General features: G+C 32.8%; 2 protein-coding genes across 3 annotated transcripts; one reads left to right on the top strand and one right to left on the bottom strand.

Annotated features, from left to right (window-relative positions):
• The first annotated feature begins 1,014 nt into the window (after positions 1-1,014).
• On the top strand, positions 1,015-4,410 carry LOC105782496 (protein ROOT PRIMORDIUM DEFECTIVE 1). Of its 2 annotated transcripts, none has more exons than XM_052631814.1 (3): positions 1,015-1,198; positions 1,552-3,123; positions 3,878-4,410. In XM_052631814.1, exon 2 carries the CDS (start codon positions 1,631-1,633, stop codon positions 2,939-2,941), a length of 1,311 nt encoding a protein of 436 aa, XP_052487774.1. In that variant the 5' UTR covers positions 1,015-1,198; positions 1,552-1,630; the 3' UTR covers positions 2,942-3,123; positions 3,878-4,410. The 2 variants fall into 2 exon arrangements, with proteins under 2 accessions (XP_052487774.1, XP_012462726.1); XM_012607272.2 differs by having other exon boundaries at positions 3,874-4,410.
• A 5,265-nt stretch (positions 4,411-9,675) lies between these two features.
• Positions 9,676-10,483, bottom strand: LOC105782508 (E3 ubiquitin-protein ligase RHA2B). The gene has a single exon (XM_012607293.2). The coding sequence runs from the start codon at positions 10,372-10,374 to the stop codon at positions 9,892-9,894; it is 483 nt and encodes a 160-aa protein (XP_012462747.1). The 5' UTR covers positions 10,375-10,483; the 3' UTR covers positions 9,676-9,891.
• Between the last annotated feature and the right edge of the window lie 8,635 nt (positions 10,484-19,118).

The following is a 19,118-nucleotide window of genomic DNA, read 5'->3' as shown; positions in this document are numbered from 1 at the left end:
TTTTATAAAAATAATTATTTTAACCCTTTTATTTTGAGGTGATTTGACAAAAAAAAGTTTGAGAGTTAAAAGAGTAAAAAAAATTAAATAGAGGGCTAAAGTGATTTTTTTTTTATAAAGTTGAAATAGACTTGTTCATGGGCTAGGTTATCCGTCCAGACCCGAAGGCCCGCTTAAAATTTAAGAGGATTTAAGCAAAAATATTAAGCCTGAAAAATAGATTTAGACAAAAGAATTAAGTGCGTTTAAAATATGAGTCAGGCTTGGGCCTTAAATTTCAAGTCTGAGCCTAACTGGTTTTAAGTTGATAATATTTGTTATTTTTATATATTATATAATTTCGAATACATTTTTAATGTAAACATTAAAATAATGTTAAGATGATAATATAAAAATTTTCAATAAATAAAAAATGTATCAAATTATTAAATATTAAAATAATATAATATACATATTTTTTAAAAAATTTAAAAATAATATGGGTGGGACTAAAATGAGCTTAAGTTAGTTTTTGACAAATATTAGCTGGTTTTGGCAAAATTTTAGGCCCAGATTTCAGGTCGAACCAGGCTTGGGCAAGTATAAAATATGTTAATATTATGCTTAGGTCCAACCCAAATCAAACCCGACCCGACTCACGAGCACCTCTAAGTCATTATGCCTAAAGTTTATATAAAAAAATGTTTGATTCTTAATTTCGTCCTTGAATTATACTTTTTATAGTTTGATCAGTAAAATTTCTTATTTTTTAGTTCAGTTAAACAACTCAAAAGTTATCTTTGGTAATGCGGTTTAGTCATTTATATTTTTAATTTTTCTAATGATGGAAAATAAATGGCAGGAGGCTCAATCAATTTTTTCTTTTTTACATTAAAGGACTGAACCGCTTTTCAGAAGATAACTTTAGGTCCTAATCTAGACTAAAAAAACTTTAAGATCTAAAGTGAGAAAATTGGTATAGTTGAAGGACTACATTAAGCATTAGCCTTAAAATAAACCATACCGGAATGACCCACCCATGACCCAACAAAAGAAAACCCGACTTCCTGGACTGCTGAGACCCCTCTCAGTTCTGCTCTACAGATATTTGATTTCCCCAAACCCTAAACATCCACTGTGCCCCCCTTTCCTCAGAGGCTGTAACCGAGCAACCGACGCCTGCCACTTTACTCAGCAGCCAACTCACTCGCCAGCCACCGTGAGTCTTAGGAAAATTTATCTTCTATTACATTTTAATTTGGGTAGTTCATATGTGCTTTATTCATTAACTGACCTGGAATTCGGATTTTGGATTTAGATTAAGAATTTACATGCTTTCCTAACTATGGGTTGCTGCTGATGTCAATTTTATATAACTGGTTAGCAAGTATGTGAGATTTTTCATGTTTTTTGGTTTTGGTTTGTTTAAATTTACTTTTTATTTACACTTTATCATGTACATCGTGTTAAATTTTAGAAATTGTTTTAGCTTCAGAAAGGTATCAATTGGTTTTCCAAGTTTTTTTTTTTTTTTCATTGCTTTACTAACATTTTATCATGCACATTAAGCAGGCGTTGTTTAGTTACAAAAAAGCTTTTTGGTGAAGGAAGCTTGTGAGACTAGTTGAGAAGTTCTCTAGGTCTTGAAAGCATGATCTTTTTGAAAAGTGTAAGGTGCAATGGAAGATTATTTGGACCATTCAATTCATTTTCCCAAAGGAGATGGAAAAAACCAATTTTTTCAGCTCAGACTCGCCTAGAAACCAGAACTAAAGATTTAAAACTAGACAAGCTCATGATGCACATTAACAAACTCAAAACCATCCTTAACATCCACCAGCTTATGGCCCAGCGAAAGCGTGGTCCCTTTGTCTCTGTGCAACTGATGTCACAATGGAGAAACATTGTCGGTCTGAACGTGGGCATGGGTGAATTTCTTCACAAATATCCACATGTCTTTGAGTTATTTGTACACCCCCTTAGGAGGAATTTATGCTGCAAGATAACTCAGAGAATGCGAGATTTGATTGACGAGGAAGAAAAAATTGTCAAAGAATATGAACCTGAATTGTTGCAAAAGGTAAAGAAACTGCTCATGATGTCAAAAAATGGGACACTTCATGTCCATGCTTTGAGGTTAATTAGGAGAGAACTTGGCTTGCCTGAGGATTTCAGAGATTCTATTTTAAGAACACATTCAAAGGATTTTAGGTTAGTTGATTTGGAAATTGTTGAGCTGGTTGACAGGAATGAGAGTTTGGCCAAGGCTGAAGTTGAAAAATGGAGAGAAAAAGAATATGTAGATAAATGGTTGAGTGAGTTTGAGACAAGTTATGCATTTCCCATTAATTTTCCAACAGGGTTTAAGATAGAGGGAGGTTATAGAGAGAAATTAAAGAACTGGCAGAGGCTTCCCTATTTGAAGCCTTATGAGAGCAAGGAGGTTCTCAGAGTTCGTACTTGTGGAGGGATTGAGCGTTTTGAGAAGCGGGCAGTTGGGATTATTCATGAGCTCTTGAGCTTGACAGTAGAGAAGATGCTTGAAGTTGACAGATTGGCTCATTTTAGAAAGGATTTTGCTATTGAAGTTAATGTATGTGAACTGCTTTTGAAGCACCCTGGTATTTTCTATATATGTACCAAAGGAAGTACTCAGACTGTTTTCCTTAGAGAAGCCTATTCAAAAGGGCGTTTGGCTTTGCCAAATCCAATTTATGTTGTTCGAAGGAAAATGCTGGACCTTATCTTGCTTGGGCATCGAAATACTAGATCTTTGGAAGATCTGGAAGAAATTAAGGAGGAAAGAAATGGCTCAGTTTTTAGAACAAATGTGGGAGGCAGAAGAGATGGTGACTGGATTGTCCCAATTTTAGATAGTTATGATCAAAATGCTTTTGGTAGTCTAGGTGACATCAATGATTCTAAGCAGCCATTTGATGGATGTGAGAGTGGAAGAAATTGAACTTTTTGCTTTGAGGATAAGTCTAGTTGATTTCAAGTCATTGCACCTTTATCTCTGCAATATACAGTTCCATTCTCTTAGGTAGTTAGATCCTAGCTTGAATGGAGATGATCGGGTGTTTGAAAACCACAATGTGCTTCGCGAGACAACTAATAAGCTTATATCAATGCAGTGACAGAATGGTAAATCTCTTATTTATTTCATTCTTGATTGTTTGTGTTGAATGTTGATACAATTCCCATATCTTTATTTTTTCTATAAAATTGCCATTTCATTGTTGTATCTATTTCTAGAAAAATTAATACAGATACAAGCTTGATAGGGCTAATAACCTGCTTTTGGAAGTCAAAACTAAATCCAACATGATAGGCAGAACATAATCCAACTTATTGAACCTTGCAGATCTACCACAATATTAAACTTCTTAATATGATTTATTTGAGAATGACTTGTGAATTTTATTGTATAAATATTTTATGAAAAAAGTATTGTGGAAGTACCAAAGAAGTTGTTAGATTTTTTTTTTTTCTTTATAACTTAGCCCAATGTCAATTTGTTATTTACACTTCATGACTTCTAACAAATTTAGACATAGAGGACATTTCATGATACTATAAACTTAAGCTTTTCCACCTGTGATACCCAATTTGCTAGCTTTTCCCCCCAGTAATGGTCTTCTTTTTTAAGTGTGTGTGATACTGGGGACTCTTGAATTATGGTTGGCCCATTCTTTCGGTTTGTACATGTCATTCTCTACTGCATGTGATATACCTGTGGTGCATTCTGCCTGGATATGTAAAATTGGCCCTCTGTTCAGAAACTAATCTTCATAATGGTTTACCTGGAGCTTCCCATGTGTGTGTAGAGATATATATATTTTAAATGTTAAACATGTATAAATACAGTTGAGTGATCTTTGATTATGCTGCCAGACAGGCTTGTCGGTACAGTAATAAAGAAGCTTGGGTGGAACGGATGATGCCATTTGGAGTCGGAATTTGTCCATTTCCAGAACTATGAACCTGAATGACTAAAAGAATTAGAGGTGTGCCTGTAAGTTATTATTTGTGGTTGCCTTGCTTGAGAGTCTGTTAGAGGGGGCAAAACATGAATACCTGCACCCTGTATGAGAAAGAAGATCGGCCTTGGAGGTACTGGATTGTTTTCAACGATCAAGTCAATCAAGTACGAGGATATTGGATGTTGTACATGTTCTTTGTGAATTTGAAATGAATGGCATAGTAGACTCATTAGCAAAACTGGGCATTGACGGAAGCTACCATATTTGCTGCTTGGTTTTGTTGGTATGGTATCTGGGGTTTGTCGCAATTTGATTGTAGCCCTCTCTAATTTACTAGGTCTGCCATGACCACAAATATTTCCAACCTATTGTAAACCTTATATCGCAAAGAGATTGCTTGCTTATTAAGTATAAAGCCCTCCCAAAAAAACTTATGAATTTTTAACCAGTTCAGTAGTATATACTAAGCCCTCAATCTCTGTCGCCCTTTTTAAACTAGTTCAGTATTTCAAAAGAATTTTTATAAGATCATGTCACACTCAATCTTACAACTATAATCATAATTTGTCACAATCATGCGTCCGTGGATATTGAATCTAATGGTAACCACCTTCGGCTGCTTACCAAATTTAATGTCTTTTCTTTTCTTTTTTCTTCCATTCGTTTTTCTTATTCCTTTTCAACGAAATTAATAATAATAAAAAAGTCTTGTCATAATCATTTTTCAAAATGACATTAATTGTATTTTTGAGCTTTTTTTACCATCAACTTTTATTTATTTTTCAAATTATTTTTTTGAACAGATTTGATAAAAATACCGTTAACAAAGTTAATAGGATGGTGTCACTAAGCTAAAAAGTTTCAAAATAAACATAAATAAATACTTTAATTCATTTTGAAACTTTTTTTAGATAATTACGTTTATTTTCTTTAAATTAAGAGTTTTTTTTAAAATTTCATTTATGGTTTATTTATTTTATTATTTTTACATGTAATTATCTTATTGGGTTACCTCAATAATAAATTACATCTCATTAAAATATTCCACATATGAAAATTTCACATCATCCCGTTAACTTTTAATGGTGTTTTCATCAAATCTGTTAAAAAACAATTTGAAAAAAGAAAAGGAATAAAGGTTTATGGCCAAAAAGGCTCAAAAATATAATTAGGGTCATTTTGACAAAACATGTAAACGTTAGTGGTCAAATTTGAATAGATTCAATTCTATCTAAAATCATATTTAATATCATAGTTTATATTCAACAAAATTTATCTTTAAGTTTTAATAAAATCTTTTAAGCATAATAATGACAAATTTAGTCTTTTACATTTACATCTAAATTTGATTTTTTGAGTTAAATTTGGTCATTAACCTTTTAGAAAGAGTTAAATTATTATTTTTAAATAGAACATTTCATCGATACATTTTCTTTTTAACGATGTTGACGTGACTACTTGTGTGGCAAACCACATATGCTTCATGCAAATATGTCACTATTTATCTTATATGTTACGACATCAAATAATTTAAAAATAAAAATAAAATTTGGAAAATTATAAAAAGTTATTAAAATTTAAAAAAACATAAAGTACACGTGAATTACCATACATGTTGTTATGTTTAAAATGTTAACGTTTTAGTCAAGATGTTGGTCCAAAAAATAATTTGATTCTTTTAAAAATGTTTATAGTCAAATTCAACTCTTTTTAAGGGTCAAATTAACCAAAAAAACATTAAGAGCTAAATTTATCATTATACAAAGTTTTTTTTTTTTGAAGATACAACTTATAAACATATTAATGGTCATCATCAAAATCAACCGATCAAATACTAAACTAAATAATTAATTCAACAAACTAACTCAACTCAAACAAATTTGTTCATACATGATTTACATAACTAAGGCCTCAATGGCAAGATTTGATAAAAGTTGATTTATGATTTTAAGACCAAATCTGAATGTCAACATTTTATATTTTTATTTAAGGATGACAAAATCAAATTAAATGTCTGAAATTTTGCATAATTACTTAAAAGGTTTAACCTACATATTAATATCTAAACTATATCAATATTTTCAAATTGCTACTTCAAATTTTATGATAAAAATAATACTTAAATTATCTTTCCCTAAGGTTATACCTACATCAATAAACTATTATGTCAATAACTGGTTAACACTAATATGTTTCAATGACATGACGACATGTGTAAGATGTTGATCAAGGGTTGACTGGTCAGCCTTAGTCAGCTTATTTAATTTGATTTTTAAAATTTTCTTCAAATATATATTTGATAAAATTATACATAGCTAACGCTATTGCTAGTGCTACTTTTAACCTCATAATGCACATCTAAAATACCCCTTTGGTTCAGCTTTTTCCACCAATTGGCTACACTGCCGCTTGGATGTACATGGTGATTGGCCACAAATCTCACTGCTTCATCAGTCAGCTCACTAGATCCAAAAACCTCCAGTTTAGGACGGTGAAATTTTTGTTTAATTTCACACTAATGCCTAATATGCTTTCATCTATAATTTTCCCTAGTTCATATATTTTCTCATGTTTTCAGATTTTACAACATAGCCACATATTCTCCTTTAAGAACTGTCATAACATAACAGTCGACACGGAGATATACAAGAAAAAAGAAGGCAGCAACCATCCCAGCTCGGTAAAATGAACAAGAGGTCAACTCACTGGGCTCAAACAAATGGTGCTGCTGGTGGGTCACTGTGCTCCTTCTCGTCTTAACTAAGCTCAAAGAAATGGTGAAAGCTTATGTGGAGAATGCATGTCATATTACTGTAGAAATGGAATGAAAATAAACAAAATAGTGTAGGCAAAATAAGATTACTAAAGACCGTAAGAAGAACGATGAAGTTGTACGAGGGAATTTACAAGACGGCCTGCTACATATGTTGTGAAAATGAAAGGCTTGCAAGAGATCAATTTTCCTAGTGCAATTTAGTCATAAATGGCATGTCAATGCTTTTGCTACTCCAAAGTCACCAATATGAGCTTCAAGCTTTTCATCAAGCAATGTGTTATTGGACTTCATATCAGGGTGAAAATATTTTAGGCTTGATGTAAATATGCAAGACCTTCGGTAGCCCCTCTCCTTCTCCAATCAAGATTACAAGATACTCTATGGGTAACACTCCAAATCCGACCTAGATGTTATGATCCTATCTGGAGATGTTATTGTAAGTTCATTCGAAACTCATAATTCGTCTATTTTAAACAGGCGTCTTTTGTTACGTAAAATCCTGATTTATTTGAAAACATATTTTTCTTATCCGATTTGTGAAACGGTTGTTTGTTTACATCTTCAAAAATGTATAAGTTTGCAGCGGAAATCTTTAGCACATTAAATTTTGGAAAGCTCAATTTGTTGTTAGAACATCTATTGTTTTGCAAGAAAAAACAAGCATCGTCAATAAAAACGTCTAAACAACTTTGAGCAGAGAAACAAAAACAAAAATAAAATCTAAAACTAAAATAGTCTCAAGTGTCCAAACAGTCCAAAATTTACAGAACACGTTAATCCCAAAATTTTTAAAAAAATTGAATGTACAAAAATACTATAACTGAGCTTTCGTCGCACCGATCCACCTAAGTCTGAGGGTTATCTGAATGTGACAAACAAACAGAGAGTGAATTTTCAAAACTCAGTGTGTAACTTATTAAATCAGTTTCACAGATTAAATTTCAAACATAATTCATAACAAAGCAGATATAGAACATATATCACATACAGAAACAGAATCAAATGCAAATTTATAATCCTACCCCTATCTGCTACACATCACCTCCGACCATCTCTACACATTATATAAGGTATTAAATACTCATTCAACCCTACACACTGCTTAGTGTCGGTATGACAATTCTCAGAGTATTTGTAGCTCCAGATCATTAGGCAATTTATCACCGTTTATAGAAATATGTGTGACTGAGCCACCAAACACGACAAGTTATTATGCTGCCTACACTTTCTCCATATATACAAATCTCATCTCAAATGCACATACAGATATATCAGATGTCAGATATGTATATGTCATACATGCTCAAAAATCAAACTCAAGTCATACTTATCGGATATCAGGTACATAACATTTTTCAATCCATACATAGCATATTACAGATATTATTTCAAACATGTGTATTTATATCTAATTTTATGGTAACAGGTGGTCAGAATTCGTGTTTTATAGCTTAATTTATAATATATTGATTCTACAGAAGTCCTACGATCAATCCAAATGATGTTTATAGCCCTAGCGAAAAATTCAGAATTTTGAGCTCACATGCCCGTGTGGCTCACACGACCTAAATGGCTAGCCCTTGTGGCCCACGCAGTCTGACATACGGCTCATCACTTCGCACACGGCCTACCACACAATCTGGCACACGACCATGTAGTGTCGACAGAATTATTTTTCGACTTTCGTTGTTCTCTGATTTTTGAATTTTTCGTTACACACCTGGTTCGTTTCTAACGCGGAACCACCCAAAAGAACTCCAAAACCTAAACACGTCAAATAAATACCAATGGAGATGATTTATCAATCTCGATTCACAAAAATTCAACACTGATCCAATCTATTTTCAATAATCAACATCCCCCAAACAACAATACACACTTACCCTTGAACGCGAAATACACCCACACAACTCCTAATTTACCGGCAGGTTAAACACCTGGTGAACTTCACCTAAAACAACTCAATTGGTTAGCATCGATATATTGCACCAATTACACTTTAACGACAAACAGATCCAAAACAAAAGAGGAGACAAAACTTACTCACGATTCAATCAAACTCTACTACCGAACTTGAACAGTAAGAATGGAAAACAAAAAAGGTGAAACTAGGGAAAATATTATTAGAATAGTTTTATATATTCCACTTTGATATGAAAAATATTCATAATAATTAATATTTTCATTCATTATTATTGTTTTGTAAAAAATCGAATATGCATAAAAATTCAAATATCTGTCAGCGCATAGCTTTAATGATATTCTAAACAGTAAATTAGTGTTGAGTTTAAGATAGATTTGGACAAATTTGTGTTCAAGTCAGTTCACTACATTTCTTACATATCATATTAATATGAGATTACCACTAGCTGTAACTCAGTGATTCTCTTTTCTTAATGTCTTAACAAAACTTACAAGCTTTAAATATGATCTCATGTTACTGCCAATATTAGATGCATTGACCAGACGTGTTCTATTTTTAGAGACAACACGAGATTAAAAGTTAGAAAAAAGGGCTATAAATTAAAAAATTATAAAACAATAATAAACAATACCTTGAGACTTTAACTTTACAAAGCTATGTGTTAAGATCTTGACCATCTAAATTTAAATCTCACTTTATAAAAACCGTACCCCTAAATTTATCATATAATGTCATGTACTTGTAACTTAGAAAATAAAAAGTAAGAGCAAGTAACGTTTTCCCTTACTTCAGAGCTAATAAAAAATCGTAGGGTTGCCTTTCTCTCTTCCTACCGAGAATTTAATTTTCGTATTAAGTATGAAACAACATAACTTTAAAATTTATGATCAATATTTACTCCTTGAACAGACTTACAGATCAGAAAGGATTAATCACCGGATCCAGTAACCAAAAGAAAATAGGGGTCACAGGGTAGCCAGTTCCTAGACTTCGAATCCAACAATACTGGCTCACGTACGTACTACAAGCTTCCCTTTTTCACAACAGATTTGCCTGTCTTTAATTACATCGAATTATTATTGTTGCAGATATAATAAATTTGACTGCAACCAAATCATACATATTTTTTTATTTATTACTGAAAAAAGCATAATACCGCACCTTGCTAAATATTAACAACAGTAAGCTTAAAATGGCAGCAACATCAGGGTGATGGCGGTCATTTAAATCTAACGCAGCCACCAGGTTTCCCGGTGACTGCTGGAATCATCGAAAGAACAATATCTGAAAACCATAACTTGCATGCCGGAAGCTAGTTGTGGAGGAGTTAAAGTACAAGTGCGACAGATAGGGCAAGTGAATCGCCGGGATCCAACCCATCTATCCAAGCAAGCTTTATGGAAAAGATGGTCACATCTCAACTCTGGAATCTCATCGTCTTCATCGATCTTACATAAGCAGATAGCACATTCAACATCAGTACCCCAGTCTTGCTTGTAATCGTAACCAATGTCTGCAGGTATTGGATAAGGGAACAAACAGTAACGAAGCAGGATACTCCACGCCCATTTCACAGCCGAAACAATTGAAACAAGTGAAAAGGTGTAGTTCCCTAGCTTATTGTCAATCGCCATGGTTGAAATGGTCGAATGCGAGTGATGAAGCAAAGGAGAAGATATGGCTTCCAAAAGGCTGCAATAATATTGGGTCATTTATAATGTTTTTAGAAATATGCACACTGAAGCTGTAATTTGTCGCTTAGCAGACTTCTAGTAAAAGCTTAGCAGACACAGAATTTAGTACTATTTTATATTTTTATTTATAAAGACAAAATTGTTGGGTTCGTCAAATCACAGGCAGAGTCCAAAAAAATTATATTTAGATTGCAATTTGTGTTCAAGACTAAATTTTTATATTTTTAATTAAGACTTTATCAATTTAAAATCGGGTATCCTGCATCTAACTTTACTAAATTATTTATAAGTTTGCGTTTTCGTCATCCAACTTAAAAAAATTACAAAATGATCACTAAACTATTCAAAAAATTTTATTTAAGCCATTGAAGTATTTGAAAGTTTTTATTTAAATCATTGGGTTGTTAAGTTCTTTTCTAAAAAGAAAAAGAAAAGAAAAAGTCTAGCTAACGAGCTTCAAGCAACTATTCAACATCGGTACAATGGATCAATATCTATCGACGAGTAGAAGAACATACCTTAGATCTAAGTCAATTTGATAATTAGTGTCGGAGATTGGACAAAAAAGTTATTTGGATTTTGGTTTAGATATTTGTGATGTTTAAAGTTGTTCCATTAAAAAAAATGAAATGTAGAAGAAAAGCGAAAAGAAAGCTTTCAATTGGTGCAGATAATGCGAATAGAAAAGGCCATACAACAATAATTTTAACAACCCAATGACTTAAATGATAAATTTCGGATAGTTCAGTAGTTATTTTGTAACTTTTTAAAGTTGAGTGACTAAAATGTAAATGTACTAATAGTTTAATAACCTTAGATGTAATTTACCCTTTAAAATTTTATAGGAATAAATCTCAAAATTATACATGAACTTTAATTCAATGTGCAATTATAAATATGAAACTTTGATTGTGGTACAAATGTATACATGAAACTTTAATTTGGATTCAATCATACACATTTAAAAAATAAATAAATCAATTTACTTTTATATTGGATAAATATAATTATTTGTGTATGTAATGTATAAACATAAGAATTGTTTAGGGTTGATAAATGTTTAATTGTAATGTTTTATTGGTTGTTTGGAAGGAATATAGCTTGTGGAAGTGATTTAAAGTGGTTAGTGTAACGCCCCAAAAATCCCTTATATATCTATTTTTGTATATTTATAACACAAATATCTGTTAGCTTTAGTGGTTATGTGCTCTGAGAGTATTTGGAAGGTTCCAAGTTCAAGCCTTAACCTAGGCAAAAATTTTAGTTTTAATTGAATAAAACCTCTATCTCTAACCAGTAGGCTTATAAATAAATATTGGTAAAATATGTTAGAATGGGTTTGTTGGTCTAGTGGTTAAGTGGAGTGCTAATATTGCAAGAAGTTTCAAGTTTAAGTCCTTGCATGGGCAAAAGGGATAATTTTTGCTCTTTGTTTCGACAAGAGGTTGTTTTGACTGGGTTTCTGAGTAGTAGTGGCGTGGTGGGGGAGTGCTCGAGTGATTTTAGGAGGAAAATATGAGATTCTGGAGTTATCCCGATTTGGTGGACTGATAATTTCGGCTCTCACTTCTCTTTCTCCTAACTTTCTGTCAGTTTTTCTTTTTCCTTCTGCTTCTTTGTTTTCTCTATCGAGTGTTTTCCCCAAATCGTCTCCATCATTTTCTTTTGTTTTTCTTTTCCATTTTCTGTCGTTTTTCCTCCCTCAACTCCCCATTGTTGCTGCCGAAATTTCAATTGGTATTCTTTCTTCCTCTTTCACTTGCGTTTTTCTATTCAATTGTTCTGGATTGCATATCGTTGTGTTGTGCGTGGTTGGTAAGCTTGGAACTGTTGTTAGACTATCAATTCTTTTGCTTATTAAATGATTAAGAGGGGTTTTAGCTGGTTTTAGGTGTTAATCGAGAGGTTGAACAGTGGTCTTCAACGATTTAAGTGCTTAGGGTCTCTGTTGATTAACCGAAGGTAAGAGATTTTTTTTATGATTATTGTCGAAACCATTTTTTTGGTAAGGTCAACTTTTATTTTGAAAACGAAAATAGGAGTCGCCACCAATCCTTTTTATTAGGTGTGATCGGATCACCCCGCAATTTGATCGTTTTAATAAATAGTTTGATTTATTTAAACATTGTTTTTCAGTCTACAAAAATCCAAAAAATGGGTTCGGGAGTCAGTTATGCACGAGGAATGATTAGCACCCTCAATACGCCCAAAATTGGTACCTAGTTGATTACTTAATGTCTTGGTGTCGAAAATTAAAAACTCGAAAAAAATTTAAAATACGATCCCTCTTTATATTGTATTATTTTTAATTAAAATTACTCGAATAAATCAAAATGTGTAAAATGCCTCCTTATCTCGAAGTAACAAAATGTCACATCCCGTAAGTTAGGACACGACACCTCGTATTTTTGAGAATAAGCTTGCCTTTTATTTTTTATTTAAACCTCATTTATTTTAATTTTAAAAGGATATGCGATTATTTAGGTTCAACGCGAGAAAAATTGAAACCCAGTAAGTTAGGGCACGACTTCTCGAATTTCCAAATTCGAAATATTGCCTTTATTTTCGAAATTTTCCTTTTTTACGAATTTGGGTAAAAATTAATGTAATATTAAAATGATATGTTTAGTTTATCCGATTATGGTATAAAGACCATTAAAACATAAAAAAGGGTCATACTTAGTGAATAATGATAGTGCAACATGAATTTGGAGTAATAATGGCATGGATATTAATAAATCATGATGTTAATATGCATAAACAATAATAATAATGATGAAAACGATAATATAAATAACAATAATGATAATAACAATAATAATAATAATAATCTAAATTTTGAAAGTACATAAAAAGTAATAAATAAGTAACAATAATAAGGGCAAAAATAAAAATAAAACAAGCCAATTAATAATAATAATAATAAGTAAATAAATAAATAAAAACTAATATAAGTTTGATTAAAAATTGAAAATAAATAAATAAATGAAATATTAAATAAAACCATTTTTTTAAATAAAAAAATTAAAGTTAAACAGACTAAGGACTGAATTGAAATCGAAATGCAATTCGGGGTGTAAATTAAAAATAATAAAAATGGACTAACAAGGATCAAAATAAAACGCGTTAAAAATGATAGGGACCAAACGGGAAAATATCCCTTGTCCTTATGCTAGTCGTTTCTTAAGGGACGAGAATGAAACAAATATAAAATTATCGGGCAAAATTAAAAGGAAAAAAAAGAGCAAAGAGGACAAAATTGTAACGCGTCGCAAAGTCGGGAGGGCTGCACGCGCAAATATACCATTTGTTTAAAAAACACGCGGATCTTTAGTGGTATCGGGTCAGGTCTCGGGTTAATGTTAAAACGACACCGTTTTGGCGCCTGAAGCTTAGGCCCAAAACGACGTCGTATTGATCCTATTATAAATAATAAAATAAAAAAATCATTTGAATAGCCTTTCAAGAAAAAAAAACCAAAATTCATCCTTTATTTTCTCTCTGGGTACCCCTGAATCCGGCCATCGACCACCGTGGCGGCCGCCGGTCACTGGCGACGCGCCCTCATGCACGGTGGCCGAAAAATTGCCCCAAAACCTTTAAAACTCATTTTTTTGTGTAGAACACGGATCTGGGGATAACAATCGCGAAAAAGCACTCCGTGGTTCAAAACGACGATGGAAAACCCTTTAGTTTCCGGCCACTGTTCATCAGAAGTGGCTACCTCAACCGTCCACGGTGTTGAAAACTCGAACACCAGGTGAGTTTCTTCTCCCTTTTCTCTTTTTTTATTGTCGTATGTAAGAAACGAAAAAGGTAGAATAAAATAAAACAAAAACTTAAAACGAAAGTAGAAGTAAAAAAACCTTCAGAAATTTTTTTCTGTTTTCGATTTATATTCCTCCCCTTTTTACTGTTTTCGTTTGTTCTTTTTAAAAAAATAAAAATAAATAAATAAAACGAAATGAATAGAAAAAATAAAAAAACCACCTATAAAAGATTTCCTTTTTCTTCTGTTTTTGATTGCTTCATTTTTTTTGTATTTGATTGTCTGTAAAAATTACAATCTATTTTTGTGGCTTTTATAGCGACGATTACACTGTATGCTACCGTTCTATTACTGTTTCTGCCTCTGTTTTTATTTTGCGTGTTTGTTTCTGTCTTTTTTCTTTTTGTTTGCAGGTGGCGTGAAGGTCAACGGTGGAGATTTCGGCTTTTTGTCATTTTGGTGCAAGGGAGGCAGAAGGGTGTCAGATGGCAGTGGAGGCTCACATGGGATTAGGGTTTCAATTTTTACTGAAACTGAGTTTAGTTTTTGGGCCAACGGGCCGCTTAGGGTTTTTTAATTTTTGGGTTTGGTAATTGTAAAATTGGGCCTGATAGACTTTGAACTATTAGTTTATTTTGATTTTGTTTTTTTTTATTCTCGGGCCCCGAGCAAAAATGGGCCATTACAATTATAGTTTGGTATACCTTACCGAATTTTGATTAATTATCGATTATAAGTAACTGATTGGAGGGTTACTTTCTGTTTTGACAGTAATAAATTGGGTGGACTGGGGCTGTTATAGCTTTGATTTGTAGTTGGATCTTGAAGTGTTGAGGGTAAGTAAGCTTTTGTATAATTGTTGTTGTTGTCTATTTGACTATCGCTTTTCGATTATGATTAAATCCGTTCTAAACTCTAGTTGACGTTTTAGGGTGTTGGAGTGATCGTGGTGGCGTTAGCATAAAAAACGTTTCAGGTTTGTAATCACATCACTGAAAACGCTAGTCAGTGAAAAGTCAAATAATAAGATTATCTACGCCATACGGGCGTGGGATCGCTCATGTGGTAGGCCATGTAACCGAACATGGACGTGAGATCGATGAGGCTGGCCATGTGCGGTTCATGGGCTGGGTCGAGTTGGGCCGTGTGGGCCTCATGGACGCGTGGGGCCATACGGGTGAATCACACATGCGTTTGGAATATATTGGGCTAGGCTATGTGGATAAGGCCATTTTAGGCCGTGTGGGCCATACGAACGTGTGGGCCTACATGGGCTTGCAACATAGGCCTGTGGGCCCATTTTCACTATTTGGCTGCTAAGGTTGCACGGGTCGCCCAAGTCGAATGTGAACCTACTGTAGGGTTAGTAAGTTTACCTAGACCCCTAATTAACTGTAATGATTGAAAAGACTGTTATATGCCTATATGAGATAGATATGTATATCTGTATGTTAAGCATGCTATATACACTGTACTGTTTATACATGATACCATGACATGTCTATATGATGCATTGCATTGGGTTGGGGACTGATTTTGATTGGAGGAAGTGTACTGAAAGGCTTTAAGCCTAACTCACTGGCAGCACAACTGCAACTACTGTCTAGTGCCGCATTCGGTACTATTTGGAGTGTAGGGATGGGTGAGTTGATTATATCCCCACATGGAGTGTAGGGTTGGACGGAGATGGAGTCTAGAGGCTGGTTGGGTAGGATTTTATAACTGCATAACTATCATTGTTACTGTACTATTATGGGCTAAGGCCTTAATGCTTACTGATACTGAAAAGGGGTTAGGCCCAAACTGGGATTATTTGTTATTGTCTGTTTGTTTGCATGCGGATTATACACTGAGTTTACGTAAACTCACCCCTTCTGTTTAATCTATATAGGTAATCCCCAGACATAGGCGAATCGGTACGGCGGAGGACTCAGCGGTGGCTACACGACTCCTTTTTGCTATTTGATACTTATTTACGATTTTAAGTTTTATTTTGGGGTATTTTTCTGTAATAATGGCCTCTTTGGATTTTTACCTAAAATTTGGATTTTATATTGTTTTCTGTTTATATCTGCTAGAAAGAGGAGAAACTCGGGTTTTCAAAAGAGATGAATGTTTTATCAAAATACCACGTACACGCAAATTATTTTTAAAAAGCTTTTGCAAAGTATAACGTTTTAGAAATGAATCACGATTCGAGAATTAATGAAAGATAATGATAAGTTCTAAACGGAAAATGGTTTTAGCAATGATACGGTTTTCAAACGCACTTCCATGTGACATCGCCAAATTCGGCCATAACGTCCAGGTCGGGTTCGGGGTGTTACAGTTAGGGAGAAAATGTGTAGGTTTTTAGGTTGCAGGATCGACGTTGCGATGTCAGGGTTCTTAAAGTCGTGATGAGCTCAAGTCAGAGAGTCATGTCGTGACGAGAAATTCCTTGAGGTCACATCGAGCTCTCGATAGCTTAAGCCTTTACCCTTTTGCTCCAAATTAACTCTTGGCTACTTGAAAGCTTTCGAAAACTTGTTTTAAGCTTGGTTAAGCAAGTAAATCATATTTTAAATGCATTATGAATAAAAAAATTGTATGATATTATTGTTGTTGCTCCAGCAACGAATGTGACATTTCGGTATCTCAACTTGGCAATTAAGTTGGGTAAGGGGTGTTACAATGGTGATGATCCAATGGTGGAAAGTAAAGATCAAGGTCAAGGAAAGTCTAAATCTCAATTTAGGCATATTTTGTTTTTTTTGAGTTGTTTCATGAAAACCCAAATTGAAAAAGGGTAGAGGAGAAAGAGAACTTCATTTTGGTTGCCTCTGATCGTAGCTCCAATGACGGTGAGGCGACGATAGTATGGTGACTAGGGTATGCGTCGGGAGGAATATAACACCCCATACCCGACCCGATTTCGAGTCCAAGCTACAGGATGCCACCTTCGTTGTCGAAGCAACAATGACCAATTACAATTCAATTTAACCATTTACACATGTTATTTAGTATATTATGCATTCACAATATGTTTTATAATCATAATAGGGTCTTATATGAACTTATGAAGGCTCTTTTGATAACCTAAAGTCGAATAAGGACTAAAGTGTAAAAATTTCAAACTATCAGATTGACGTCGCGACTTTGAGGGTTCCAAGTCACAACATCACTCACTATTTCCAAAAAGTCTGTAACACCCCTTAACCGACCCGTTAACAAATATGAATAAGGAATGTCACATTAAAATTTTCAGTTACAATCTCTAGCTCATTTTTTCTTTTCTAACATTATAAGGACTCCATGTGATATAAAAATTAAATAGCCCTAGATTCTTTTCCTAAAGTATTTTAAAGTGAATTTATAATTTTAAAAAACGTATTAGTACCTCATTCATAGTATCAGAACCTGAATAGGATTACTAATCATTTTAGTTTCAAGTCCTCATGTATCGAACCACATACCTTTTGCATCATAATTTTATTTTATCATATCTTTAGTTTAGTTTGTTTTAATTTAGTCCTTTTTAAAAATGTATTGATACTAAATATACTTTACTTTTCCTTTGTTAACTTAATCTACTCTAAATCATATTTCTCTTTTAACATTTACTTCATAATATAATTATCTTCACTTTAATATAACTAATCTTACAAATTCAAGTTTCATTTCTTTTATTTTTATTCAATTATTTTCTAGTTTATTACACCTAATTCAATAAATTCTCAAATATTTCATTTAAACACTTATATAATTAATTTACTCATTTCTACTCCTATATTTTTTCCAAAATTTACTAAACAACCCCTATTTTTCAAGTATTGTAGATTTTACAAAATAATCCATAAAATTTCAATTTTCTATTTTTACAATTTAGTCCCTAAAATTCAATTTTCTTGTTTTATGATATTAGTCTCTAAAATAGAATTTGTTTCTTCTAAGGGTCCGTTTGTTTGACTGAAAATGGTTTCCGAAAAATAATTTCTAGAAAATGACTTACTTTTCTAGAAAAGTTGATATTTTCTAGTGTTTGGATAGATCTCTGTAAAATATTTTCTAGTGTTTGGCAAATTTTCGAAAATATTTTATAAAAACTGTTTTAAATGAAACAAATATACATTTGAGATTTATTATTTTTCATCCCGATTTTATTATTTTAAATATTAAAATTATACTTACATTATTTTTACATATATTGCAATGATTTATTTAAAATAAATACATTAAATTGAATATATTAACAATCATAAATTGAAAACAACCAAAGCAAATAGATTATTCCTAATTGTGTTATAAATAAAATAAAAACAAAGATTGGATAATAATAAATTAACTTCCAAGCCACAATTAATATTACAAATTTTGATACCAAATCATAATTTTGGACTAAAGTTCATAACATGCAATAATATACAAATAAAGTTCATACCAGACAATAATATACAAAGAATGAAAGAATTAACAAGTTCTTGGACTAAATTTCAATTGTTTTTTTATTAGTAGCTTTATATCTCCATTTCTCTTTCTTTAAAAAATCAGCATCCAAGAACCTTGAAACAAATACCCAAAGCCAATAAATGTCTTCAAAACTAGTGAGGAACCCAATATTGTAGTTGTAACATCTATCCCAGGCTAAAACTCCCTTTTTCCTTCATTTCTTCATGTATAACATTGAACCAAATGTGTTGTAAACACCCAATGCACAATGAAATATTGTTCCTATTAGCCAATTTTTGCACTAATGCAGGATCAATCCTTTCCCCTTTCCAACCAAATACATTGAAAGCCACTGTTGGACCTCGATCAAACATTACTTTTGGACCATAGATTTTGACAGCATGGATTCCAATTTTTGAATATAGATGTTGGAGACTCATCAATGCATTGACCAACTAGTTAATCAAGCTCCTTGTTCTGCTACTTATTAGTACAAGACCTAATGAATTTGCATGGTCCAAGGCCCTGTATTGTAGGGTGTTGCTGGTTCTTAAATCTATTATTT

The sequence above is a fragment of the Gossypium raimondii genome, chromosome 1 (genome assembly GCF_025698545.1).
Source record: "Gossypium raimondii isolate GPD5lz chromosome 1, ASM2569854v1, whole genome shotgun sequence".
NCBI classification, from domain to species: domain Eukaryota; kingdom Viridiplantae; phylum Streptophyta; class Magnoliopsida; order Malvales; family Malvaceae; genus Gossypium; species Gossypium raimondii.
Note: the sequence above shows the minus strand (reverse complement) of the source record. Positions and strands in the feature narration are given on the sequence as shown.

What these genes read in the sequence shown, in the direction of transcription:
- LOC105782496 (XM_052631814.1), top strand. Translation starts at nt 1,631, where the DNA reads ATGATCTTTTTGAAAAGTGTAAGGTGCAATGGAAGATTATTTGGACCA.
- LOC105782508 (XM_012607293.2), bottom strand. Translation starts at nt 10,374, where the DNA reads ATGACCCAATATTATTGCAGCCTTTTGGAAGCCATATCTTCTCCTTTG.